The sequence below is a fragment of the Heliangelus exortis genome, chromosome 12 (genome assembly GCF_036169615.1).
Source record: "Heliangelus exortis chromosome 12, bHelExo1.hap1, whole genome shotgun sequence".
In the NCBI taxonomy this organism is placed as follows: domain Eukaryota; kingdom Metazoa; phylum Chordata; class Aves; order Apodiformes; family Trochilidae; genus Heliangelus; species Heliangelus exortis.
Window position 1 is genome coordinate 3,950,413 of NC_092433.1, and position 27,756 is coordinate 3,978,168.

The 27,756-nt window shown below is 44.2% G+C and overlaps 2 protein-coding genes across 3 annotated transcripts; one reads left to right on the forward strand and one right to left on the reverse strand.

Moving 5' to 3' along the window:
* Positions 1-700: 700 nt before the first annotated feature.
* LOC139801386 (PHD finger protein 7-like) lies at positions 701-3,518 on the reverse strand. Its single transcript, XM_071755497.1, is given in 8 exon segments — positions 701-1,361; positions 1,522-1,640; positions 1,792-1,902; positions 2,108-2,255; positions 2,258-2,463; positions 2,547-2,671; positions 2,920-3,021; positions 3,111-3,518. Coding segments are annotated over 8 exon segments (1,662 nt in total). The 5' UTR covers positions 3,348-3,518; the 3' UTR covers positions 701-747.
* Positions 3,519-5,012: 1,494 nt separating this feature from the next.
* On the forward strand, positions 5,013-27,288 carry SHISA5 (shisa family member 5). 2 transcript variants are annotated; one of them, XM_071755500.1, is made up of 6 exons: positions 5,013-5,503; positions 7,648-7,816; positions 8,168-8,242; positions 21,380-21,495; positions 22,422-22,640; positions 24,114-27,288. In XM_071755500.1, the coding sequence occupies exons 1-6, from the start codon at positions 5,446-5,448 to the stop codon at positions 24,185-24,187; spliced, it is 711 nt and encodes a 236-aa protein (XP_071611601.1). In that variant the 5' UTR covers positions 5,013-5,445; the 3' UTR covers positions 24,188-27,288. The 2 variants fall into 2 exon arrangements, with proteins under 2 accessions (XP_071611601.1, XP_071611602.1); XM_071755501.1 differs by lacking the exons at positions 5,013-5,503; positions 7,648-7,816; positions 8,168-8,242 and adding an exon at positions 8,894-8,948.
* The last annotated feature ends 468 nt before the right edge of the window (positions 27,289-27,756 follow it).

Consider the following 27,756-nt stretch of genomic DNA (forward strand, 5'->3'; position numbering starts at 1 on the left):
GCATGGCTTCACCAGGGGCTAATTGTCCCTGACAATTTGGTGGTCTTCTACGGCAGCATCTGTTTGAGCAAGTCCAGAGGAGGGCCACAGAGATGATCCAAGGGCCGGAGCAGGTCTTCTGTGAGGACAGGCAAAGAGAGCTGGGGGTGTTCAGTTTGGAGAAGGCTCCAGGGAGAGCTTAGGACACCTTCCAGTACCTGAAGGGGTCACAGGAAAGCTGGGTACAGACTTTTTACAAAGGCACAGAGGCCCTCTCAAGGGCCTCTGAGGGGACTCAAGCACTAAGTAGAGGGTACTGCCTGGACCCTCCTGAGCCCCCAGGAGGAAATTCCTTTTTTCATACAGAGGCTTATGGCCTCTATGAAGGAGGACTTCTTGGCTTAAAGTGCAAAAAGGAAGCCTTCAGTGGGTAGAGCAGCCATCATGTTGGGGAGCAGGAATTGGGGAAGGTGGGAATGTTCATGGGTCACTGTAGTAGCACATCTACAGAAATCTTCACGTGACAAATAGAGTACAGGGGTTAAGAGAAAACTTTATTGTGCCAGTAGAGGGGGATCAGGGACAGAACTTCAGGAAGGCACATATCATGTCCTGCTTCACTGGGGCCGGCTGTAAGGAGTTTTGCCCAATGTCACAAATAGCAGCGACCTCACACCTGCGTGGCGAGCCCAGGAGGCCTGGAGCTGGGGCCGCCGTTGAGCTCTGGAAGACTATGGAAGTCGAGCTATGGAAGCCCCCTGCTGCTTCCTAGCTGGAGGAGTTGCTCTCAGCCCTCGGTGCTGCTGTGCTGTTCCTGCCCCGGTGTCGTCTGGGCCAGCTATAGGGATTTTGGGCTCGACGTTGTGAACGGGAGCGATCTCGCACCCGCACAGGCCCCGGGGGAGTGGAGCGGCGGCCGCTCTCGAGCGCTGGAGCGCAGTTGGAGGCCTCTGCTGCTGCCTCCTGGCTGGGGGAGCTGCTCTCGCTGCCCCCACTGCTCTGTGTGCTCTCAGCCCTCCGTGCTGCTGAGTGCCTCCTGCCACGGCGTCGTCTGGGCCGGCTATATGGTGTTTGGGCTCGACGTCGCGAACGAGAGCGATGTCGCACCCTCATGGGCCCTGGGGGAGCGGAGCGGCGGCCGCTCTCGAGCGCTGGGGGGCTGTGGGAGGCCTCTGATGGCAGCTGCCTGATGGAGCCCTCGCCCCTGGTCTCAGGGGCAGGAGGGCTGTGGGTTGGCCCCATTGCTGCTTGGCTGGGGCAGATGCTCTCAGCTCTCGGTGCTGCTGTGTCACTGCTCTCGAGAGCTGGGGAGCTGCGGGAGGCCCCTGCTGCCTCCTGGCTTGGGCAGCTGGAGCCAGTGAGCTCCGAGGTGACGCTGGATGCTGTAAGGGGAAGCAGGAAAGTCAAGGGAATGGTTCCTTAGGCCTGAGCCAGGGCAGCCCAGAGCAGGGCCCCCAGCCCTCCTGAAGCACAAAGGCTCTGCCAAGCCCAGCCTGGGCCCTGCCTTTGCCCAGGGGGGCACCCGGCTGCTTTGCCTCTTACCAATGCTGGGGCCAGCACAGCCGGCGCACTGCCAGCTGGTTGTGCTGTCCCCCAAACTGGAGCAGGCTCTGTGGGTGCCCTCGGCAGCACAGGAGCAGCACAGGAGCAGTTGCCAGGGCCTGGGGAAGCAAATGGATTGATGACTGTGAGGACAAAGTGGCTGTAGCACAGGAATTGTCCAGCATCGCTCTTGTTCTTTGTCCTTCTGCTTCCTGTCCTTGGTGAGACAGATCCCGTGCAGAGCCCCAAGGTGCAGCTTGGGCAACTTACCCCTCTTCCTCCACCTGCTCCCTGCCTCCTGGGCAAAGGCACTCCCTGGCATCACAGCGGCTGTGCCTCTCCTCTGATGCTGGAGGATCATCAGTGATCCACGATGGCAGACTAATGGAGAAAGCAAAATTGATGAGTCCCTGCTGCCCCAGCATAGACCAGATTCAGGGCATCCCTTCTCTTCCCCTGCTGCCCTCTTTCCCAGTCCTCCAGGAAGCTGAAGCCCACACTCAGGGGACAGTGGATGGCCAGGACTGCTGGGACAGCCCCTGGAACACCACAGTGAGACTTTTGAGCTGTGCAGAAGGGCACCAACCTTAATGGGATCAGGATTCCCATAGTGAGCATTTCCAGGAGGAACAGATCCCTTTCTCTGCAGGCCGGGCACATAAAACACAGAATACCAGTGTGGATAGCGTTCTCCTGTAGGAGAAGCAGAAGGAGACTGAGTGAGGCCCTGGAGCTGCTGAGAGACTGCCGTGCTGCACAGGTGAGGGAATGGCTCCTACCTGGATGCAGCTCCTGTGGAACCAGGCATTTCTGCATGCTGGGCACACCAGGGTGCTGTAGGAGAGTCTGTCTCCCACAGGCTCCATGCAGATGAGGCAGCTGGTGTTGTCCCCTGGGACTACATCCAGTGCCAGCTCTGGGCGGTGCTCCCGGCAGAAGGACCTGGGGAAAAGAGGAAAGGGATGGGAGGTGAGCAGTGCTGTGTTCTTCTTCCTGGGAGGAAGGGAGCAAGGGAACAGAGATACCTGTATGGAGGAAAGAACTGGGTGATGCATTCACCCTCCGTGGCACAGGGGAGATGGAAGCTGCGGTTGCAGCCCCTCTCCCAGCAGGTGATGGTGGCCCCGCTCTCACGGCAGACAAAGCAGCGCTGGAAAGAGCACAGCAGCCCCCATCAGCGGCAGCCTCAGGGCCTCCACAGCCAGCCACAGCTTCTGGGTAGTGCGCAGGATGGGACCACTGCTGGGTCACATCCTACAGATCAGCTCTGTGGAGCTGCTGGGAGCAAGACTTCTGTCCCAGAGCTGGTTGGAAGGGCTGGGAAGTTTTTCCTGGGGTCTGGTCTAAGCTCCTGCTCCACTCTTGGCACAAATCTCCCTGTTCTTATCAAGTACTCACCTTCTGTGCTGCTCTCACGATCACACGTCGAATACGTGTGGAACGGATGCCCATGAGGCCTCCTCTCTGGATTCTCTGGCCAGAGAGGCCGTTGGCAAACAACTGCAGAAGGGAGAAGACAAGGAGCTGTTGAGGGGAGCGAGGCAGGGACTGCCTGTTGGAACGCCAGAGGGAGCCCCAGGGTAACTCACCAGGCAATAGGCATGGGCACAGATCCCGTGTGCCTCCAGTATGGGACCACAGACGTCCAGGTCACCCTCTGGCCGGCCACACAGCATGCATACTGGAGGGGAGAGAGCAAATGTCACCGGGAATGAGCAGCTCTGAGGGGCCAGGGGAAGCGTCTCTGAGTGATTGTCCCCGGGACCTGCTCTGTCCCTGCCCAGCTGAGGGGCAGGGCTCTCAAAGTCTTGGAGAAGAGGGGACATTGCAGGCAGGGGGGTCCCAGCAGCTGCCCCCTGCCCAGCCTGGCTCCCGCTTGCCGAGGGAAGGAGGATCCCTGCCCCGGGGTGGTTGGGGAGCTCCGGCTTCCCCCTCTGCCGCTCTCGGCCCCACGCTGAGTGTCCCCACAGCCCCTCTGCCGGGCTGCGGGAGGGACACTTTGCTCTCACCTCGCTCTGTGCTCGCAGACATGGTGCACGTCAGCGTCGAGCGTCGGGAGAATAACTCTTCTAGAAGCGCTGAGCTATCTCCAAGAAGTGCTCCTCTGGTAACTGTGAGGGAGAAGCAAGAGGCGGGTGAGCTCGTGGCACCGACCCAGAGCCCCTCCGTGTGGGGTCCCCCTTCTCCCCTGGCACCCCCGCAACAGCCCCGTCCCTCCCGTGTGCTCTCCTCACCTCGCCAGGTCGCACTGACACCTGTCCTGAGCCCAGTGTCCTTTAATAGGTGGCTTGGCCCTGTGGGTCACAATGGCTTCTGTGACATCAGCACCTGTGCACCCCAGACACGGGCAGGGACATCCTGTGAGTGACATTCTGGGGCGGGGGCCCAGGCCCTTGATTCCCACATAACCGCGGCGTTTCTTCTGCATCAAGTGCCGAGTCAAAGGCCATGTTCCCAGGGCAGCCATTGAGGGTGGCACTGCTGGCTGAAGGGTGCTGCTCAGGCCAGGCCATGGCAGGGCTCCAGCCCTGGCCAAGGGCAACCTCTGCTCCTGCCCAGGGCTCGGGGAGCGCTGCCCATAGGGTGGGCGAGGGGATCCTTCCCCTCCGTGCTGCACTGGGAAGGCAGCATTGGCAGGACTGGCTCCAGTTCTGGGCTGTCCAGCACAGGGCACAGAAGTGACCTTTGAGCCTGGCCTGGGCTCACGCATCCCATCTGCTCACAGGCTGTCGGTGGCTGGGGCACGGTACAGGGCCTCAGCACTGCACCTAAATGGCACACATGGCCCAACATCTTTCTCCTGAACTCCTTAGCTCTTTGTTGGTGTGCTGCCTCCAGAAGATAAAGCAGCTTTGGAAGCTGGGATGTTACGGTGGAAATGGCCTTTTCCCATGGCAATAAATGGCCTTTTTCCAAGGCAGTGTGAGCCCTTTCTTGGTGGGGCTGGAAAATGCAAGTGGCTGTGGGGCAGCTTCGGAGGTGCCAGAAAGGGGCACCCAGGAGCAGAGGGAGCAGGGCAGCCCCTCTCCTGGGCAGTTCTCACCCTGGCCTATGGCTGGGCTGGTGATTTATGGGACTTCCCTACTGGAGGAGTGAGGAAGGAAAGCTCTTGTGGCGAGTTAGTTACTCAGCTCTCCAGATCTTACCAAAGCTCTCCTCTTGGCTCAGAGTCCTTTGCCAGTGCTCTCCTGGCCTGGAAGGCTGAGGAGTCTTCTCTGGGCAGACCCCAAGGGTGGTGGCCTCTCACTGGCTTGGGCCAGAGACCTCTCAGAAGCTCTCCCACAGCGCTGAAGTGTCCCTGAGGCTGGCCAGACCCCAGGATCTGTATCCCAAGGGATCGTCCGGCAAGAAGTGGAGCTCCCACCAGCACTGGCTGTCAGGAAAGACGAATATTGCCTGGTCGGTTGGTTTGCCCTCCTCATCTCTACCTTCCCTCAGTGCCTTTTTTTTCTGCCTCACAAGTCTCTGCACTGCATGCCACATGTGACTCTTTTGCCCTCAAGGTCATCTGAGAGGACTCAAGCTCTCAGTAGCTGGTGCTGCCCAGGCTGCCCTGAGCCCTGCAAAGGGAACTCTTTACCAGGGACTTGTGGCCTCTGTGAAGAAGGATATCTTGGCTTAAAGTGCAAGAAGGAAGCCTTCAGTGGGTACAGCAGCCATCATGTTGGGGAACAGGAAGTGGGCTATGAGGAACACATCTGGGCTACCACACAAACTTGGGGCAGGGTCTGCAGCTGAAGAGCGGCTTGGCCCGTGCACAGTATCTCCGGCTTTGGCGCGGAGAAGGCTCCGAAGCCGCTCGCCAGACCGTCGCCTCACCAGGGGAATCCCAGCCCGCCACGAAGCTTTTCCGCCTTTTCTGCCGTGAGGCGGCTCCTCCCGCCGCCCGGTCTTCTCCCGACCCGCCCGGGGCCGAAGCCGCTCATGGCGCCGTGCCGGGTCTCCCTCGGCCTCAGTTTCCTTCTCCTGCTGCCGGCGGCCGGTGAGTGCGGGGCTGCGGGGCGGGGGGTGCCGGTGCTGCCAGCACAGGAGTCGAGGCGGTTTGGCGGCTCCGGCAGCCACTTGAGAGGCGGCCCGCGGGGCTCCTGCCGGCAGGAGCCGGGGCCGAGGCTGCGTTCCCCGGGGAGGCCCTGCCGAAGCGCCCGCCATGGGGCAGCCCCCCGTAGGCCAGAGCTGGGGCCGGGGGACGTGAGTCTGGGTAGAGATATTCACCGCTGAACAGCGGTTTGGGTGGGAACTGATTTTGCTGAGAGCAAGGTTCTGCTTGAAGTGCGGTAGGTTTGTTTTGACAGCAGTGCACATTGTCACACAACAGAATTAGGACCCCACTATTGAGTGATGGACCCACCTAATGGTTACTGTCTACTGGTAAACCTAAGGTAAGACTACTGGGGGAGAAACAATCTACCCCAAAGTGCCAGCCAGTCACTTTTGATGCATGGCACTAAAAATCTTCACCTTTTCATCCCCAACACAGTAAATTTTGGCCTTTTAGAGTGAGATAATAGAAATACTTAAGTGTTGAGTTACCATATTGCATAATCAGCACTGCTTGTGCAAACTCATTTGATAATTGAGTTCGTACATAGCTATCACTATGTAAGATCACCTGAAAACTGGCCCAGACCTTTCATTTCTGCTGTCATTTGATTGTGCTGCTGTAGTGCAGTACTGAGATGGAGGGAGTGATTTTGTTGGTTGTTTTGTTTTTTTTGTAATATCACAAGTTATTTTGGAATTGGTTTAGCTATCTATCATTTCCTTATTAGTGGTACAGGAAGGAGAAAGTTGTTAGGTGAAATTACATGTCTGCAGAGGAAAAATTCAGTGAGCCAGGCATAAGCATGTGCAAACACACGAGTAGAAGTACTGGGGTATTGGTAGAAGAAGCAGAATTTCCTCCTTGGTAGATATTCCTCCTTGCTTGTGTTTAATCAGCCTTCATATTTAACCCCCCTTAATATATTTTTAGTTCTTTTTAATGTTGGCTGAAGTATTCATGTGTGTCTTGGTGCCAAAGTCAGGACTGAGTTTTTAAATGGCAAAATCAGTTTAAATACTCCAGGAACTTCCCCCTGCTTTTCTTCTGAAGAAACATAATTTGTTGTCATTGCCTCTTCTTGTTTGCTTTTGACAAACAACTACACCTCAAGTAACTTGAGCTTCTCAGATGGAATGTGGTTTAGGAGCACGGTATGTCTTGTTAAGGTATGTGATAAAGTGATAGGAAGAAAAATGAGGAATAGAAACCAGGTGGCTGCAGCATTTCTCACAGAAAACTGAAATGATACTATTGCTAAAGATTCTTCTTGGGAAATGATTTTTGCTTAAACTTTGAGAAGGATTTCTGTGTGGCAGTTGGAAGCTTTCAATGTGCCATTCTTGTGTTGCATTCGCTCAGAGGGGGCAAAGAGAAAGCAGGCAGTCTGCTAAGGAATGTATCAACCCAATGCAGTGCTGAGGGGATGGGATGTCTCCCAAGAATTCCATCCCAGTACATGAACGCCTCTGTTTCCTTAGCACTACAACTTCACTGGTTGAGACTAGAAGTGGGAGGATGCCATTTGACTGATTTTAGTCCTAAGAGTCTCTGGTTTGTGACATCTCTGGTTTGTGACATCTCTGGTTTATGCTCTGGATTAGCAGGGTTAGGATTTTCCTTGAAGGAAGCAAAGCCACAGGAGGAAACAACCAAGTCACATGGTAATCCAAAGCTGCAGTGAATGCAGTTGTGTTGCATCTTTTGCATCAAGTCAAATGTCTCGGAAAACTTAACATTTTCTTCCACCTGATTTTAGGGCTTGTGTGGAATTTTTAACAGAGCAACTAGCAGCTGTAGTGGAAGAGAGTATCACCAGGCAGAGCATCTCATACATACTTGCAGTACAGTCCTTTCTGTATGTGTGAACAGTTAGGAAGAGCTGCTTGATGAAGATGAGATAGTTTGTGTGCATGGAGTATTTTCCCTTTTATTTCCTCTAAAGGAAATAATTGATATGCAAGACCTAGACAAAATACTTGAAAGATATTTAAATGTTAACCTAGGTGAGCTGGTCAGTGTGAAAAAGACTTTATAGGATTATTTATTTACTAACTATTGGTTTATAACTTTTTTTTTTTTTTCAGTTTTGGGTGAAGATTGTCGGGCATATACTGATCATTATGGCAAGGCACAACCTGCAAAATCCTGTCCCAAATTCTGCTGTGGAAATTGCATGCTTCAGTACTGTTGCTCTAATGAGCTGTTAAAATTTGATGAAGAACAACTGGTTCAGTGTAATCTGCTTCATGGAAGGTAGGAGGCAAACAGTGTATACAGAAGTTTATAATTCTATCATTAAATTCCAAAAACACTCAGTTTAGTGGTTAAAAATTTACAAAGAGACTTTTCAGCTCTGGCTCCACTGGGGATCTACATTAATGCATGTGACTTCCCTGTGAAGTGGGAGCAATGAGGTGGGCAAATTGCATGAATTGGTGTGTGTTTTCCTGGGCATTTACTTTTCCTGTATTTATTTTTTCTTTTAGGATTAAAAAAAATTGTCTCTTTCTCTTCTAAGTGTACATTACCTTTCATAAACATTGGGAACTTAGGTACTTGACTAAGTTGTAAATTCCATTTTTGACATCAATTCTCTTATTATAGGATATCTGAGCTAAGCAACTTGAATTACATGGAGGCTTTTTCAGATCCTGATATTTACATTTCTCCTGACCCCAGGTAAGCCATGCAAAGTCTCAGGTTTTAAAATTATATTTATTTTGGATGTTCTTCAGCATGTAGTTGAGCCATGCCAATAGAAGATGAGAACAGAAATACTGATTTATCTTGAGGATGGGGAGCACTCAAGCTCCCCGGGTGAGCTGAAGAAGGGACATGAGGAAGAGTTGGATTGTTCTGTTCAGACCGTGATGATTGTTGTGTGTCGTGTTCTGTGTTCTCATTGCTGAGTGGGAGGGAGGTTGTTGGCTAAAGCATTAGCATGCTTGCTTTGTACTGACAGGTCGAGTCCATAGTGGCTCAGTAAGAGAAGCTGCTTTAGGTTCATGCATTTTCTTGCTTTTTAGCACCCTTTTCACTTAAACAGTATCTCTTGACAGTATCTCAAAATAAGTTCTTTTAGGGGGTTACGAGAGCATTGTTGCAGAAAGCGTCTGTTTTCCACAACCTGAAAGACAGACCAGAGAGCAGACGGGTTAGTCCTGGGCGGCATTTGATAAATAAGTTTGGCTGGGATGGCAGGGCAGGGGGACTCGACCCCTTGGCGGAGGCGCAGCCCGGCGGCTGGGGGTGCTGCGGCTCCGCGGAAGCTGCACGGAGCCATGGGCCGCGGCGCCCTTAAGGGGGCGGTGCCAGCGGTGTGACGTCAGGGGGCGGGGCCAGCGCCAGCGGAGGGCGCGGGGCGAGCGGCGGCGACGAGCATGGGGTGAGCGGAGGACGGGGGCACCGGGGTACCGGCACCGGGGTGGGTTGGTCGGGTCGCTGCGCAAGGGGGAGGACCTCCCCGTTCCTGCGTCCTAGAGGCGGTGGGAAGGAAGCCCGGAGCGCTGCTGGGGTGTCCGCGTGATGGGGGTGTCCGGGGTACCCATAGACGTGCGCAAGGAACGGGCCGATGTCAGGGTTTGGAGAGGGGATGCTTCTCTGCTAGGCTGATGGAGCGGTCTTGGGGACCTTCAGATGGTTCAAGTACAGCAGGCGTGAGCCTCGTCGTTTGGTGCTTTTTTAGGTGGAAGGTAAAAAAAAAAAAAAAAAAAGCTTCTGCATCTTCAGGGCTGCAGAGATATTGAGTCTGCTGGAATAATAAAGGTTAAATAGAAAGAATGTAATATATTTCTTTCTATATCAGCAAGCATAGTTATTAAAAAAGCACAGTGAAAGAATATAAGCATTAAAAAAAAAAAAGCAGAACAAAAAGCTGCACAGTTGTTCAAGGAACTGCCATCAAGGCCTGCAGTCTACAAAAGTGCATTTGTAAATTACAGGAACCGTGTAGGAAGCAGCAGCTAAGTTGCTTTAATTATCTTGGTTTTCAGCTACAGAATGCCTAAAAAGAGAGAATTATTGATGTCTCACTTTGCAAAAATGATCATTAGTGATTTCTTTTTTTCCTTTCTGTTATATTACAGCTTTGAAAAATTAATATGTTGTGCAGAGGCCTAGACTTGACTTGAAACTTAATTTCTGGTTAGGCACCTTTGATAGAAAGCTAGTAACTATTAATAGAAATACCACCTTGGAAAAGCCACCCTGTCCTGGATTGCCTGGGACAGTATTCTAAAATATTTCTGTTTAGACAAACTAGTTTTGAGTGTCTGCAGTGTCTAGTTGGGTGAAAACAAAGGGGGTAAGATGCTCTGGTTTGCAGGTTTCTGGGGTGACCAAGGTTGGGGGTAGTTTTGAACCATGCAAGAGCCAGTGGGCCAGTAGGGTCAGAACCCAGGGCATCTCAGTTAAGCTGTCCAACCCAGGTATTTCATACCAAAAAGTCACCCTCACTATATATTGAAAGTTTGGGGGGATGTTTTTTCATTCTGCCAGGGCTGCCTTCCCCAGAGGGTCCTGTCTGCCTTGTCTGTTGTCCCATGCCTGAGGTCTGGAGCTCCACTGCTTATTGTGACCATTGTGTTCTTGCTGGAGCTGTCGTGCTTGTGGTGTTGGGCACTCAGTCCCCACTGCTAGAAATATGCAGGTTGTGACAGCTGTCTGAAGCTGAGTATCATTTTGTGTCTTGCATTAGCACTGAGGTTAATAGCAGTTCATTATTACTCTATTCAATCTGTCTTCTTTCAACCTACAAGTTTCCCCTCCTCTCTGCTGGCATCAGGTGATAGAACAGTTGTCCAAACTGCAACACACCAGGATGTCACTCCAGAGGAAAACTGTATCCCAGAGCTTTCCAAAGGGACTAATGACTTCAGGTGTCTGATTTAGGGTGTTTCAGCATCAGGAATGAGAGTGAATAAGGCTTGCTGTGACTGCAGTCATTGGGACACCAAGTAGGTTTCTGTTTATTAATAGGCTTTGCCCAGGTTTTTGTGTGTTGGTGTTATGGTTTTGCTTGATTTGGTTGTATTTTGTTTTTTAAATAAACCAGTTACTTGCATTCCTTCTGGAAGAATTGTCCCTGGTTTCCCTGTGCAAGGTGTACTCCACCCTCTTGCTTCATGTCAATTTCTTTTAAAAGAAGAAGTTTTAAATTATTTCTTTATGACTGTGTTTAATATTTTACTGTGTGGGGAGGAAGGCTGATATCAGCTGAGATATGTCTTTATATTTCCAGCACGATGAGCACAGTGTTTAAACAGTTTGTAACAGGAGGAGAGGCAACAAAGGTCAGCTTCCATAAAGCCCTGTTCTTTCTCAAGAGCTGCAAATACTGCCATTGACACTTCCCTTCAGGAGGAGGAGGAGGTGATGGTTTCCAGGCATTAGGGGTCAGAAAGTATTTAGTTCCTCATTCTTGCATTGGCTTATTCCTGGATCAAGGTTACCACTCTGGCACATCTGGCACATTGCTCATAAATCCTGGCTTTTTAAGAGAATTTCACCTCTCTGAGGGCTGCTCACCAATTATATGTGGACTTGCTACTGTGCCAAGTAATCTGGGGTGTCTGTACTCCCTGCCTGGAAAACTCATCAGGGTTGTGCTCTTAATTCTGTGGGACAGTGTCAGGGAAGGGTCAGTGGTGATATGTGGTGATACCTTGGCTTGTGTGGCTGAGGAGTTTGTCGTTTGCTTTTCCTTGTTTCATTTCCTGTGTTTATTCTGAAGTCTTCTGCAGAGAAGTTCAAGCAGTGTGTGAGTTTTGTAGTAAGTTTCTTTTTATCAGTGCCTTTAACGTTGTTGTCTTTCAGTACTTGATTGAGTATCAGGCCCTGTTGAGGAAGTGGTGCAAGGCACTTTGGACAGCCCTTCTACTTGTAGTTAACCATGCAAGCAGTTCATATCCTTTAATCTTCTTTGTAGCATTTTAAAGACAATAAATTGCATTCCTCTGGAGCATTTTAATAATGTACTTTAAAGCACTGTGCTTCCAGAACACTGAATTTGTAGAAAGCAAAAGTACAAAAGTCAGTGTTCACTCAGATTCAGGCTTTTTCCATGGTTGATCAACCCTTAAAGATCATTTGGAGTTTTAGGTCAGAGTGTAGGCATTGGTTTCATACCACTAAACGTTTTAAATTTCCTTTTTTTTTCCCTTGCATGAAAGAGGACCATACTCAGTTTCTACAGTTTCTGCTTCTAGTGAATACATTGTAGCAAAGATTTACTACTGGAAGGTGTTTCCCCTTTTATTATTTTTTTTTCCTTTTAATTGGATTACTGAATTTTCCCCCTTCTTTGCTCTGGTTTCAAAGGTGGATTGTGAGCAGTAAGGATAATTTAGTTGTTTTTCCCCTTTCCTTCTACAGTATGTAGTGGCATTGCTTTAAGAAACTACAAAAAGTGTAGCACTAATTCAGTGGAACTTCAGTTGTTGTAATTTTCACTGGTACTGTGGCTGTTTGGCCTTGGCATGCCAATTTTCCTATAGTGACCCTTACTGGAAAAGGAAATAAGATGACTCACATCCACAGTTCAACTAATTATGAAGTATTTGAGTGTTTAAGGAGGTGGAGGAAGTCAGAACATCTGTGTCAGAGTTACAAAAGAAAATACTGTAGTTGGGGCATCTGTTAGCAGTCTTTAAAAATGGAGACAAAACTTCAAATTGTTGTGTACACAGTTAATTGGACTCTTATTTCTGACTTAATTTCTGCCTTGAAGTTACAGCAGATTGTGTGACAGGTACAGTAATGCTTGAGGAAAGGCTGCTCGTGCTGATGTGGTAGGGAGAGGGGAGCAGAATGCCCCTTCCTGGGGAGCCTCAGCTGGCAGAGACAGGGCAGCTTTGTTAATCTTGGGATGTGCTCATTTCCATCTCATCATGGGCTGATCAATGTGTGGTCTCGTGACTTGGATCTCCTTTTGTGACATGGAGAAAGTCCCAAGTCATTCTGCCTGCCTTTGTGTGAAATGCAGCAGCTGCAGAAGTCTGATAGGTGTGTGAGTTGGCAAAACTCATGAATTTGTAACTGTGGAAGATGTGATCATCCTCATTTGCTGTCTCAGTGTAGAGTTTGCGTGTGTTTTCTCCATCAACAAGCTGACACTGAACTCCACCCTATTTCTTCTCCTTCTCCCCTATCACTATCAGGCAGAGTTTACATTTCAGTGTATTTGGAGCTCCAGTGTCTGTAATAGTTTGCCAATGATAGTCAAATAAATTAGGAAGAGTATGCATTGGAAAATTTGTAAGCAGTCTCCAATGAGTAGGGGTTTCATTTTCTAGTACTAGTCTGTAATATTTTCTGTAATAACTGAGTTAAACTGCATGCAGAGCCCATTCTGCAAGGCTTGTGTTCAGACACAGGATGAAATCTCACCAAGGAATGTACGTGTCTTCTCCAGAAACAATTGAGATTTAGCTTTGAAGCTATTTAAAAATTGTTCTATACTTTTTACTAGCCCAGAGTTACACATAATTTTGCACAGTTTGTAACTGTAAGTTGCATTAGAGAGCATTTGGTTTCCCTGTGCTCTCAGTGAAGGAGCCAGTTTAAGCTGTCCAAGCAATTGTGAGTTGCCACTAAATTTCTCTGCTGCCTGCTTCAGGCTTACTGCTCATGCAGGTTCATTTACTCTGCAACCAAGATGGAAGGGGAGTTTGAAAAACAGTGTCCTGGCTCAAGGGGCAGATGTGCATGGTTGGGTTAGTGTGCTCTTCTAAGTACAGAAGGTTGTTCTGTGGCAAAAAGCAAGACGACCTGGCCTCAACATGCAAAGACACAGTAACATCAGTCACTTGGATTATGTTCAGTTCATTTTTCTGCAGGTATGTTCATCACTGACTGTACTTAACTGGGGTAGAGTGTTCCCTCTTCTAATTCTGTGGGCTTTGCTGTACCTCTGCTCTGTAACTCTGAAAACAGTAAATTTTTATTGTACAGGACGTTCGTAGAGAGTGTGTCACAGCAGCCACAGGCAGGGTGTCCCTCAGGAGGGTCCTGTAGCCTAAGAAATGAGAATCCTTCCTTGAAAAGATGGTTAGAAGAGCATGATTGTTATTTAGTAGGATCTGTGAAAGTTTGAGCATGTGGTTTTCAAAGCTAGCTTCAACTCTGCCTTTTCATATACTTCAGTAAATAGCCATGGCCTGAGGTGTAGCCAGATGTGTTTGCTTTAGGTTGTGTTGTAGGTGTATTTTAGGAAGAAGAGAAGAGGTGAATGGTTAGGGGAGGAGGAAGATGGCCCTAAATTGTCAAGCCTTTTAAAACTGCAGTTGTAGAGTCTTCTATGAAATGAACAAGTGAGTTTCTGCTTTTTTTCCTGCTAATTTCAGGAAATCAGCAGTTGTGGAAACTGCTTTGATGCATTTGATACTGCTTTTGATACATTATGGCTTTTGTTAGAAACATTTTATACTGTTAATGTTTACGGCTCTGGCTCTTGATTCCAGTGAAAGCTAAACTTAAAAACTTAAGTTATGCAGGGAACCAGTCATCAAAATCACTTTTCTGGCATTTTTATAAATTTTATGTTGATGATGAATACTATTTAAAAGGATAAACAGTCAGCAGGATGTGACCCTGACTGCACAGATCTCCTCCTACTTGTACAAAGATATTTTCCTTGATTATCATAATTGTGCTGGGTGAGTAATACTTCTGAAGAGAGAGAGTCAGGTAGCATGTCAGTGCATAGTATGATAGGATAATGAACTTACCTAACTTAAATTTTCCTCCTGCCTGATCACAGTGTTACTCACTTTTACATATGTGATGATATATGGGTAAAGTGGGTAGAGAAAAAGGTATTTCATGTAGAGCTGGGCTGCATGGTAAGCAAAGCTGGTGGCATAGCCCAGTCTAAATTTCCTTTAATTGCAGTTTCAGTGTGTTTCAACAGCCACACACCACATTGCAATTTACCAGAAAAAAAAAATCCTTCTTATTTTTTTAAATTTTAATTAAAATTTCAACTATTTAGCCAAATGGCTTTCTAATTAGTTGCTTAGGTCTGCTTTGTAGAATTAGTGTGGTACTGGTGATAACAAATTCATAGCATGGCAGTAGTTGTTTATTTGGGGAAAAATTTCTGTGTTAAGCAATTAATTTTTTTCAGTCAAATTTGTTCTATTAATTCAGTTAACCATTTAAGAAATATGCCTCCCCTTGCCTTCATGTTGATCCCAAATTTTAATTGGGGTGAGGGGTAATATCCTGTATCGTTGGACAGCAAGCCGAGCAGTAGGAGAAGAGTTGATTCATTTAATTTGCCTTAATTATCTGTGCCTGTAAACAATCTACATTCCCTTTTTGCCACTAAAGGAGCTTTTAATTTATTTTTTTTTTGTCTGTAGAAGCAAATGCCTTATATTGCAGTTAAGGATAGGTTTTTTTTATGCTGAGGACTTGTCTGAAATTGTCTTGTGACCTACATGAAGCTTCAGTGTTGGTTCTTGCACCATTGCTGAAAGGCTTTAGTCCCTCTGGATTTTCACCTCCTTGTTATGTATTTATTTTGAATGTACCAGTTTCCTATAGCAGTTATTCTCAGCTGTCTACAAAGTGTATGGTAGTAGTTTTCCTGGGAAACTTCCCTGGAAAATTATATTTTTACTATGTGTTACAAAGGGACTTATGTAAATAGACATATTTAGTACAGGTGAACTGTTCATAGACCAAGAAGAGATGCTTCTATACATCCCCCATAATAACCTCTTGGATCCAGGTGTTGGGTGTCCGTGTGAAACCACAAACTCCTGGATGTTGCCTCCTTGCCATCTTCTCATAAAGGCTGTTTAAGAATATCTGGTGCCAAACCTGTTGCATGTTACTGCAAAATATAGAAAAATCAGTGTCTTTTTAAAAAAAGTAATTAGCTTTTTTCCTGTAGGACTGTGTGTATTAAACTAAGGTTTATTATTTTGGGTCTGAAGCAATGCACAACAGCTTCCTATTCGGACGAACAGAAAAAGGGCCAATTCAGTACCTATTTAGAAAACTTTTTCTCAAAAAGACCCTTGCATTCTCATTTTCTATAACTCTTTAGCAGTTTCAGGGTGTTTTGGCTTACCATGCTCTTATTGTTGTTGCTTTAGTATGGGCTCTCAAACCAGAGATGGCTTGGCTGGTGCTGAGGTGTTCTCAGCTTTGTAGGTTTGTCCTGACTTTGGGGACGTGGCACAGGGTTATTTAGGCTGCAGGTAAGCATGGGTGTCCCAGGGACTGTTTTGCTGTTTTGTGGAGCTGTTGCTACAAACTTTCCTTAACGGTGGGGGGAAAAAAAAAAAAAAAAAAAAAAGCAGAAAAGGAAGAACTGTGGAAAGTTGTGGGAAGTTTTAGTGGTTTTCCATGGAAGTTAATGTGTCCATGCCAGAGCAGTTTGGCAGGTTACAGTTAATGGTGACTCAAGCTGGGACATCACACTGATGGGTTAGTAAAAGTGAAATGAAATAATTAGTTTCACATAAAGGAGCTGTGCCTGGGCATGACCCTAGGAGGAACACTCACAAGGAATAACTTGTGTCAGCATCCCAGTTCCTGTCCATGCTTCACCACATCAGGTAGCTGAGAAATGACTTAGCAGTTACACCTGATGGGCTGATCAGACTATCAAGGTTTCATAATGCTGGTAAGTTGGAGTTTGAAGTTGCCTGCTACCCACCACAGGAATTATTAGTCCCTTGTTTCTTAGATGCTTCTTGATCATGCAGGGAGCTCCTTTTGGGGAGGTGGCTCGCAGGTGAAATGGCAGGAGCAGACCCTGGCTGCCAGCAGCAATTTGTGTGATTGCAGCTGTGCTGTGAGGCCTAACTCTATGGTGTGTGTTTGATTGTCTGCATGGACTCAAGTTCCTATGGGCCAAAACCCAACTGTGCTAAAATAGGGTGGTCACACTGAGGCTTTCCTGCCACCTCACAAGAGTTTGCTTTTTCTGTTAACAGTAAATGTTTTTCTTTTTGAGTCTCTAGCAAATTGGTTCTCAAGTTTTGAATCTTCATGCTAAAATATTAAACTGAGGAAGTGTGTTGTTTGGGAAGTTGTACAAACTAATCCCTCTGAAGGGCCTTAGGAAGTCATACTGCTTCAGCTTTAACAACAAAAAAACAAAAAAACCCAAAACAAACCAAAAACCAACTTTATTTTCCTGCCAAACTTTAGAGGTGGTGGTACTGAATGGCTGTCACTAAAATGTTTTATATAGGAAAGCATCAGCCTGGGGACTTATTTGTATCTGAGTCACAAGAAGTCTGGAAATTTGCCATTCTGTCACATTTCTGGGAACTGCATCCTTTTCTGGAGCAGCAAAGAATTATATGCATTTGCTTTTTTATACTTTTATTTTTTAGACTTTCAGGAATGGCCTAAGTTCTGAAGGCCTTCCAGACCACCCTGTGTCATAACATAGCCCTGAGTCATAACCCAGTATTTGTAAATGTATGATTTTTAACACCAGCCCTGCTTTTGAAAAGGACCCTGCCAACATGTTTCTTACAGCTTGGAACAAATCTTGCAAAACAAATAGGCTGTTTAAACTGATTTTTCAGAACCAAGTTGTCTCTTTCATTTGGGTATTTTTTCCTTTTTTTAAGGACAAAATTGTCTTTAAGCAATTTCCCCCCTTGTGCCCCATGGTCATGACTGCATGGATACATAAAAACTTTCTTTTACAGCAGGGCTTACAAATGTTCCCAACTTGAGTGATTCAAACTATTAAGAAGGTTTAAAAATTTGTTACTGGAGTTGCAACATGGATACTTTAAAAGGCTTTAAATGCACTCAAAGCATTTTACTTTTGTTTCCACTAGGCAGTGTTAAAGATTGGAATCTCTCACATGAACAACAACTTCCTGGAGAATTGACTTCTACAAATAGTACTGTTTAGATCCTGGATTTGTTTTAATTTGTTCATTGTTCCTCATTCAGTACCAAAAGGGGTGAAACAGACACTAATCATGTAACTTCCACTGTGTCAACTGGTAGTATGTTTTAAATAATTAGAAAACTTTCAAGGTAAGGTGAGTCTGTGAAGTGTGCTGGTTTCCTACCCAGTGTAGTGCTTTCCAAAGGTGAGAGAACAGGGTTAGAAGTGGAGTAGGGCAAGCAGGAGAGAGGTGGTGGTATGAGAGGGCAGGGAGTCCTCTCTCTCCACACCTGCTTTCCCTTGGATTTCTGAGAAGTAGCAATTTATTGTTGCTGCAGTAAAACTGCTGTTAGGTTTGGTTTTGTTCTCTATTTTTGTTTTCTATGAAATTACTGGCAAAAGTTAGCTTTTGTATGAAGAGAGAGAAGCAGGATATGGCACTGAATGAGCTGAGGCTGTTTATGACAGTTTGTGCTTTATTTAGAGACTATGGTATATACAGTGTGGGAGTCTGGAAACCCTTGTTCAAGCTGTGGCACCAGCAGAGCACTCTGATCCCGTGCTGTGGCCACCCTGACTTCTGCACTCTGATGTTTGTTTGCAGAATGCAGGGTGTAATGTGTGGTTTTTTGCTTTTTTACAGTTTTTTTTAGGTTTTTTTATCGGTTAACCATTCAGTGGAAGTATCTTTAAGTTACAATCCCATGCATCAATTATTTTTAATTTCTGTATAATGCTAAGAGCTGGTAACTGAATTATTCTTTAATATGAATATATTTTTCAAATATTTTCAGAGTCGTTTTATACAGATTTATCAGGTGAAAGCAATTAAATGAAGCAATGGTTTTGTTTAAAAAAAAAAAAAAAAAAAAAGGAGTATAGGTTTTCTGGAGTTAGCTTGCTGCAAGGGCCTTTATCCAGTGTCTGTAATATCTTATCTCCTGAGGCTTAGATTGTTCACTGAGTAAAGCATGCTGAGCACTGTTCTGGCCTCCCTTGAGTAACATCTTTTGTTACTGGTAGCCTTCCTTCCAGTAGTTTTACTAGTGGGATTTTTTCAGTAGTTGGTTTTACAAGTGGGATATTACTGGGTAGTGCAACTTGGGCATCAATATAATTAGGTAGTGCCTGACCATTCAGGTATTCCAAAAAGAGTGTTAATAGTTTTGATTATCAATAAAAATTGTTGGAAAAAATATTTTGAAGAGCTTCACTGTTGAAAGAGGGTGTTGATGCAGTGAATTGGTAGCACATACAAGGTTTTTTTCTGAGTGTCATGCTGCATTCTGCTGTTTCAGGATATCAGTCTGCATGAGCCCAAGCACTGGCAGGAAAGTTATGCTTCTTCTGTGAAGTAGGTCATAAAAATGCCCACAGTAATCCTCTTGTGTACACTCCTTTGAAAACTCTCAGAAGATCTAACTCCTGGCTGTTGTTTCCCTCTTTGGGCTGTTTCTGAAGACTTGTAATTTTGGTCTGCAGTAATCACACAGTATTTCAGTGGGCAGAAGTGAATCACAGTGTTTGCAGACACAGACACAGAACCCACACTCTGAGGTGTGTACACCCGACACACCTGTACTTTAAATGTGTGTCTCCATTTAGCTCTTCTAAAGATGTTTGCAAAATGTCATCATGCCATGGTCAGGGCATTTTAGCAAATATGTGGACAAGTGATGAAAAACCACAGGGTGTCTCTTAACAACCTGGTGAAAAAGAGGATACGGTGGTTTTCTTTCACTGAGCTTTGCTTTTTTTGCTTTCTTTATTAGAAGTAGTAAATAGGCAATGAGATAGAGACTTCAGTGAGCAGAAAATTTTATTACAAATAAACAAATGGAGCCCATGCTTCAAACTGATAAATGGTTATCTGTTGGTGGCCAGTCTAGCTGCAGATGGGTTTGTGCTGTTTTCTCTCTTGTCATATCTGAACTGAATTTGGTCCTGAAAGATAAGGGCTCTTTGTCAGTTTTCTGCTGTGCTGGTTTATTTTTGATGAATAGATGTTCCTTCAGTTTGTCTGCTTTCTCCATTCTTAGGTTTCTGTGATTTTGCCCAGCCTTTGCTAACATCATCTCTAGAAGTGAAGAATTTTGGTTGGCTTTGTCAGGCCTAATATCTTTCCTTGACACAAGAATCTTTTTCCTTGGTGTAATTCACTTGCAAAAAAAAGGATTGTTTTTTCACTGGGGAAAGGCCAGAGGAAGAACCTGTAAGACTCTTTTCCGTTGTTGTCTCTGCTGGTGTTGCTTGGTAATAATTGTGTAATGGAAATGGGGTTGATAGAGAAGTGGGAAGCAAATTGAGGAAAATGCTGCTGGCACTCCACAAGTAGCAGTAATAATTGTAGTTAAATGTTTGTCATCCTGCAGTGTTCTAGGTGTCTGTAGTTTATCACAGGCATTCATGGTGGTTTTTGTGAACATTGCAGTTGAGGTGGTTAAGCCTAATATGAATCCATTGTGCACAGTTATCTCCCTCTCTTTTCCAGTGTATAAATTAATTTATATAATGAGTACCTAGTGAGGACTCTCTATATTTCATGTAAAGCTAATCCATTTCTGCACACGTGAGTACTGAGCTTGTGTTTTCAGACCAAGGTGATGTATGTTTGCTGCTGGATGCCTGGACAGGAGGCAGTGGGTGTTCCAGAACCTGGAGTCATTATCCATTTTTATCCCTCTTCCTCAGCCCCCCTTGAAATTGCTTTTGTAACTTTTTATACCAAGCTTGAAAGAAGTGGGGTTTTGGGATGGAGATGAGGTGAACTTACTGTGCTGAAGTGAAACTGATGCTGGTACAGGGTGGGGGCACCAGTTAAAAGCCTGTGGTTAGGGATGCCTTTGCAGCATGTGAAAAGCATATGAAAATTCTGTAAGGGTGCAAATGAAGGTGACAAAGTCTGAGTGTATTGTTACATTTTGCAGATGTGTTGCTGTTGTCTGTTTGCTTTCCTGGCAGTGTTTCTGATCCCACTTCTGTGATTTCAGGAGGTTGCAGCAGTTCCTGCTTCCTGTTGTACAGTGACCTTAAGCAATCCACAGAGCTCGTGCTTGAGGAGTACCTACTGTGTTACATTTAGTACTTCACAAAATCAGTGCACAAGTTAAATTAAATTCCACTTAGATAAAATAGTTACTCATGTTTTAAGAGGTTTGACCTAAATTTTTTTCTTCAAGCTGTTGCTGTGAAAGAATAAAATTGATGTAATCTATCTTAGGGGGGAAAAATGTGTTTTAAAATGAACCTGGTTTATTTGTCAGTGCCTGGATTCAGTGCCCAGTTGAGTGAGGGTTAACTTGCTCTGGGAGGCTGAGGTGAGGTATTCTGAGTTTGGTCTAGGGATAGTAGAGTACTTTGCATTTTCTGATGTCAGTGATTGAACTTTCCCTTGTCATTGATACCCAAAACCCTTTTTCACATTTAATGGCTGTTTGATGTCCAAGTGAAAATTGCTGGAGGTTCTGGAGGTGTGTCATTTTGTTTAAATGTTAAAGTTTTGTTAACAGGAAGCTGAGCAGGATAAAAACCTGCAAAGTTCTGTAGCCAGAATCTCTGTGAAGAAGCAAAACCAGGATGAATGTAAAACCAGGTCTCTACTTGTCATTTTACAGCTTGCTGTTCATTAAAACTGATTTCCTGCAAGTTTTCCCAAAACTGATTGATGGTGCATTCTATGGGAAGTAAAAATCTTGGAAACTTTGGTTTCTAGGGAAGAAGGACTTAATTGATTTCAGACAGTAGGAAACATGTACATTAACACTTAAAAGGGAATTACCAGGGGGCAGGTAGCACTGCATTTGGCAATTGTTTCTTGTTCAAATTCATGAAGCAGTGAGAGTAACAGATGGGAGGAAGAGCAGAGTGTTGGGTGCAGAACGTTAGGGTGGAGAGCAATAAACTTATGTGAAAGACTCCTACTACTTCTGGTGGTGTTTTTCTTGCAGTTTTGGAACCCTTATTGCGATTGGAGTTACTGTTTGTGCTGTGATTGTAGTCACTATTATTCTGTGCCTCACGTGTTCGTGTTGCTGTTTGTATAAAGCATGTCGAAGACCACGGCGTAAGTACCTGTGGATTTATTTTCTTTTTCAAATGTTTGAACAAGACTTAACTTCCCCACCCCCCTGGAAAAACTGGGTTCTATAAAAGGTGAAAATAATCTTGCCTTACCTCTCTGCTACCAAAGCTGCAATAGGTAAACATTAAAAAATAAGCATTTAAGCTGTTTCAGAGATTTTTTGGTGTTGTTTTGGTTTGGTTAGGAAAACAAGACAGAATGAAATATTAAATTGTTCTAAGTCTCTTAAAAATGAAACAAAAGCCCAGAACTGCAACAGTGCAATCCTGAGCAAAGTCTATAATTGTAGCTTAAGGGAGGAGGTCTTTAAGACAAACTATTGCAGTTTATCAGAAAGTGTTAATGCTCCACTAAGAGAGATGAACCAATGGTCCAACATCAGTTCCTGTAAAGTTAGTGACATAATGTGTATTTATTTGCCTTTCTGACTTATTAGAGAAAGACATATTAACACATGGATGTGGTAGTATGTAGACACCATACAAAACAAAACTCATTTGGACAATCATGGTAGGAAGCTTGTTACCTGAGATAGAAGATCCTTATCACATTAATCTTTAAAAGCAGAAAACATTTTGAAATTACGAGTTTTGCCAGCCTTGTACCAAATCACAGGTAACTTGGCTACAGGGTTGAGTTCCTGGTTTCTGAACAGTCCAAGAAAAAAAATTCTTTGCTCTTTGTGGCTGAGAAACAAGTTGGCTTCTATCCCAGTACATGAAGGCTCTCATTGCCACCTAGATGGATGGCAGGATATTTACAGCCACACATTTCGAAATCTGTGGAACTTTGAAAGTGAAATTTTGAATTGATCTTAAGAGGGGATGTATTTTGCATTACTGTTTGCCTGTCCTATGTGATCTCCTAGAGCCACCAGCACTAACCATGTTCCTTTTCCTTGTTTGTAGCTGTTGTCACCACCACTACTGCCACTACTGTGGTTCAAGCTCCCTATGGCCCGCAGCAGGGAGTGCCACCCAACTACCCTGTAGCCCCATATCAAGGATATCAGCCTGTGGCCATCCAGCCACAGCCAGGAATGCTGGTAGCACCCTACCCTGCTCAGTATCCTCCCCCATACCCCATGCAGCCATCAGGACCCCCAGCTTATAATGAAACAGTGGCAGGTAAGGCCGCCCCGAGTATTTCTTCATCTCTTAAACAGCTGAAAAAGCAGTTGTTTTGGAGTTGGTTTTGTGTTATTTATGTTTATTGTTTTCTGTGACTATATTAAAGTAAACAAATTAGGTAAAACTCAAGTTATGGTGGATCCTGTCATCCACCCGTGCTGGAATTTCCCCTTCCCAATGCAAGAAGGGATGCAGCTGGAGCTGTATTGGCAAAGTTTGGTGTTCTGTGGGGCTGTCTGTGTATCCAGTAAAATGTTTTACTAATTCAGTTGAAATTTCATATTAAATCTAAGTCAAACTAACATGTATATTGTAGTGGATGATGCCCTTAGAAAGTTGTTCTTTCATGACAACTGAAATATAAAATGGTTGTTTGTGGTTTGAAGCATTTGCAAACCAGGTAGAAATTGCACATTAAAAAAGTGGAGACCAGCCCTCTGTGTGAAAACACTGACTCAGCAGGTCTGTTGACTTTATTTTTCTTTTGTAACCTATGAAGAAGCTGTGTTTTTAATGGGATTACTCCAGAGTGCTTTGCCTTCATCTTTATTGTGTGAGGGTGCCAGTAAACTACTCATTTTGCATCTCATAATCTCTCATTTCTTGAACTGTTGCTGGTATGTTTTTAATTTATTTTCCTATGAAAATCTTCAAGCACTTTGTGTTGCCAGCTGAGACATCCTCAAAATGAGAGCTCTTTGTTTTATTCTATTAACCAAAAGACAGCCTCTTCATGAGCTCACATGCAAGGGAGAGCCTCAGTCTCACAGGAGATGAACTCACTGGCTTTACAAGATCAGTGAAAGATAACAACTACACTTGTGTGCTCCAGGAATCTCATCAGGTGCTGCCTTATTTGAACTTGAGCCATTTGACAGACATGAAAGTGAAGATGCCACTTGAGAGCACCTTGTCTCCAAATACAGGAAAATAAGGATATCTTCAGAGTGTATAAACTCTAATATAAACAGCAAACTCTCAATATGCATAGTGGTATTTTAATTTTTTAATTAACTCTGTGACACTTAGTAGGAAAGCATTCTCCCTGAAGGGATCCTCAGATGCTTTCTCTAGTCCTTTCCCAGTGTTTTATTTTCACTTCTCAACATACCATATTTACTGTTGCCTGTGCATCTCTGGCTTCCACTGGCTGTTCTTTTCTGACCAGATCCATTCTTTTATTTTTTATTTTTTTTTCTGACTATATTCTCCCTTGAAGGCTATTCAGGTGGTAGTGGCTACCACAATACACATGTACACTCCAGCAACAAAAAAACTCTACAAGGAAAAAGGTTTTTGTGATCTTTTGAAATGCAGATGTCTTATAAGTTAGCAGAGACTGCTCTTAAGCCCAATGAAGATGCTAGACCAGTTGAACTTCTTAAATGTGTGCTGAAAACAGAAGTTACCATTATAGAATTTACAATGTAAATTTTACAAATGTTTTTTTCTTGTGTTTTGCTTTTGCAGGTGGAGCACCTTACCCAGTCAGCCAGCCCCCTTACAACCCTGCTTATGTGGATCCTCAGAATCCTACCTATTGAAACAATCTTCTACACTTCTGCACACAAAACTTTTGAAAGTATGATTTGTGATGTTTACACTGTGCAACTGTAGTATATTTTTCTGGAAGACAGTAATCTTTTGTCTAAGTAAAGTGAAAGTTAATTCAGTATCTTTTTTTTTAAAAAAAAAGCTTCAAGTATGAGGCAGGAGTATTTTTCTTGCAGAAGTTTTTAATTTATACCTCAAGCAAATACAAAGAGTTTTTTCTCTATACAATGAGAAAACTAGGAGAAGGAGTACTTCAGAAATAAGAACCACAATAACATTTGCTGTGCAATAATTTTGAAAGGAATGGTGTAATGTGAGCACTATCCAACACCCAAAGCTGTAGCAGTCTTTTGCACAGTATTAAAACTTAAAAACCCAATCTGTAAGAAACTACCTGATATATGTTTCAAATGTTCTGCCTGTTTTAAAGCTATTACTATTGTTAGGTAAACTACAGTGTAATACATTTCATTTACCACTTAAAAGGGAATTTTCATTTTTTTAAACACAGTTGCATTCAGTAAATGGTAGCAAACCATGTTTTATTGTCTTTGGATTAGTTGCGTTTCTCTGTGCAAGGTAGCATAAGGTGATAATTTCCTTGTTTTCTTTCCCAAATTTGAGGCTTAAAATTCTGCCTTTATTGGGTGCTTTCTCAGGCCATTTTAATTTAGAAATTTACAGCAAAACCAAACCTTTTGCCACTTAGTAGACCGAACAGATCAAAAGCCAAAAACATGAGAATTCATCATAAAAATTACTGGACAAGTATTTGTTGTCCAAGTATTGTCAGACCAGTTTACTTAAGTCGTATGTTTGTGAGTTTGGGGGAAAAATTAGCACCTTAAGTGTATGTTGAGCAGAAGTACCTGCCAGTGTTCAGTTCTGCCTTACTAAAGAGGGAAGTTTATTTTATAGGAGAGATGGGATGTCAGAAATAGATTGGGGTTTTTAAATGCTGTGGGTTTATCACTGTATGTCTCTAGTGGGAAGTGTAGAGGGCAGGAACCTGGAGATGTTCATAAACTCAGTCTGTGATGTTTAAATAATAAGTGGGGGGGGAGCATGGGGGGTCCATAAGGAATCCCAGCCTAACACAGTAGAGATCAAACCTCCCTTTTGTTTTCAGCATTCCCATAAAGCTGAGCAGTGAAGTCAGGGAAAGGAAGAGTGTGGTAGGATCTGCTCACAGCAAGGTAATGTGTTTTCAGGAAGGTAGTGCTTGCAGTCATGAAATGTCTTGAGAAATCCTCATTTGGAAGGCTTATGGCTCTGTACACCTTACACTGATCAATTGAATTGTTTGTGTTTTTTTAGTGTCCTCTACAATTCTACCTATTCTATCACCGAAATACAATTTTTTATTCCTCAGTAGAGCTGACTGGTCTGTTGCATGTATTGCTGTGACACCATTAGTGAAATAATTTTGGCATATCTTACACATTGATTTTACTTCTTTAGAGAGGCAAGCCATTTATTCTGAAATTCTACATTTGGGATATATGGCTCTTTGAAAAACATTGATGATTGGTAGCAATGTTTTGCCTGACATCATGAATGGAAACTGCTGCTATCAAAGGCAGCCTTATTCTCTTCCTGATTTTTTGAGTCTGCATCTGGGTTATTCCAATTCCTCTTTTTTTTTTTTTTTTTTTTTTTTTTCCAAGGAAGTCTTCAGGGCATTTCAAAAGAAACTTGTAGGAGGCTTTTAGCATTGAGATTCATGGCAACCTGCACCCTTCTGTTGCAGCTCTCTGAGTGTTGAAGTTGATAGCATGAAATGATGCCAAGAGGCACTTGGAGAGCACACACACACACACCGTGTCCTGCTTGGTGTTCCTGCTCTTTCCTGCCTTGTGAGCCAAGGGGCTGGGCAATGCTTGATTACACTCTGTGTGAGCATAATCAAAAATGGCCAGTGTTTTCTGTATAAAGGGTGAAGTCTTTTTTTAAAATCAGGAATTTTTGTGTGTAGGAGGGCACTGAGTAGCTGCAGAAATAATTGCCTTGCTACAGGTCCAGCCCATGTGTTTTTATTCATGTAGAAGGAGGGCAGAGGCTGTTCCAGCACCTTTGTTAGGATGGAGCCTGGCCAGTGAGGTGCAGCCACAGTGTGCCAGTGTGGGGCTTCACAAAGTTGTCACCCTGCTCCTCCATCTGAGGTGACAAAGCATGCAGTTTGTGGCAGTGTTAGTAGGGTTATGTTCTGGTTATGAAAGGGAAATCTGCAATTTCATGGGAAGTTGGCTCGATCATCTGCCATCATCCTTAGGGAAAAGATAGAAGGGAAGTGAAGTGGCAGCATTAACAGAGGTCCCCAAACCTGAAGTTTTGGTGTAGGTGTTGTACAGACCAAATAAATTGCCTGGAACTCTAGTGCATGTGGGAGGAGATGAGTGATAGGGTTAAGGAACCTGAAAATTTACACCTTTCCTTCAGTGAACATGTGGTAATGATAACTATATACAAGTGAAAAGATGAATCATCAATATGCAAGGAACTACTTAAATAATAACATTACTTCAATTACAAAACTCAGCAAAAGAAGAGAAAATGGTCTGCTTTCCTCAGTTGATAATTGGAGCATTTAATCATATCTTTCCTTATTGTTAGTCTATTAATGATCATTAACAAGAAAAGGTTTAGGACCAAATTGTATTTAGTTATTGCAATGCTACCCTTTGAAACTTTTCATATAATTAAGAGAATGGGATGGTTATAGAATAGATGGAGAAGCTCATCCATAAACCTTTAGTTCCAGCACTGCTGATATGTCAATCCAAGGAGCTGTTGTCTTCATCTCAAACTAGTTATCTGCAGTGCTGTGGTGGAATGGAATTAGTTTTAAATGTTGAAACAGTGTATGTTCACTTTTTCTTCAATTCTGTAAGTGCCTTTGTTTCAGAAATGTTTTGTGAAATTAAATACAGTAGAATATTCTGTTTTATTGAATTTACCAGGTAATCATTGTTGATTTTATTATATACTGTAACCTAGCTTTGTATGTTGTTTGTAGTTTAAATGTTAAATATAGAAAAGAAATGGCATAAACTCTATGCACCTTTGTAATAAATACAATGTTTTAAGTATATTCTATGAATTTTGTCTTCTTAGCCTCAATTTGAGCATTATTTAGCAGTGTATCTGCAAAACTACATTTTACTTTATTGTGTTTGACAGCTGGTGTTACCAATTGTGATTTAAGTTGCCTTAATACTGGAGACTGAAGCCTTATGAAAAGTAAAGGTCACAGCACAGAACAAGAGCAATACAATCTCCTGAATGATACTCTTGACAGTTTGCTTCAAAGCAAATTAAAAGGGTTGATTCTAAGGCCTTGTCTGGCCTAAGGAGTAAGTTCAGTGCATGAGGTTTGAATACATTGGCTCAAAAATCCCAAGACATTTGAAAAGATGTTCTCAATATGCATTTTGACTTCTCTGTTAAATATCATGCCTCATTTTACCAGCCTGACAAATTCAACATATGGTAAGTGATGCTTTCTACTTTTCTACATTTTTGCTGATGTTTTTGTGTACTTCCACTTGTTTTTAAAAAA

Coding starts and splice junctions, on each gene's coding strand:
- SHISA5 (XM_071755500.1), top strand. CDS start 5,446: ATGGCGCCGTGCCGGGTCTCCCTCGGCCTCAGTTTCCTTCTCCTGCTG. Junction 21,496..22,421: donor AGCATGTCGAAGACCACGGC/GTAAGTACCTGT, acceptor CCTTGTTTGTAG/CTGTTGTCACCACCACTACT. Junction 22,641..24,113: donor TTATAATGAAACAGTGGCAG/GTAAGGCCGCCC, acceptor TTGCTTTTGCAG/GTGGAGCACCTTACCCAGTC.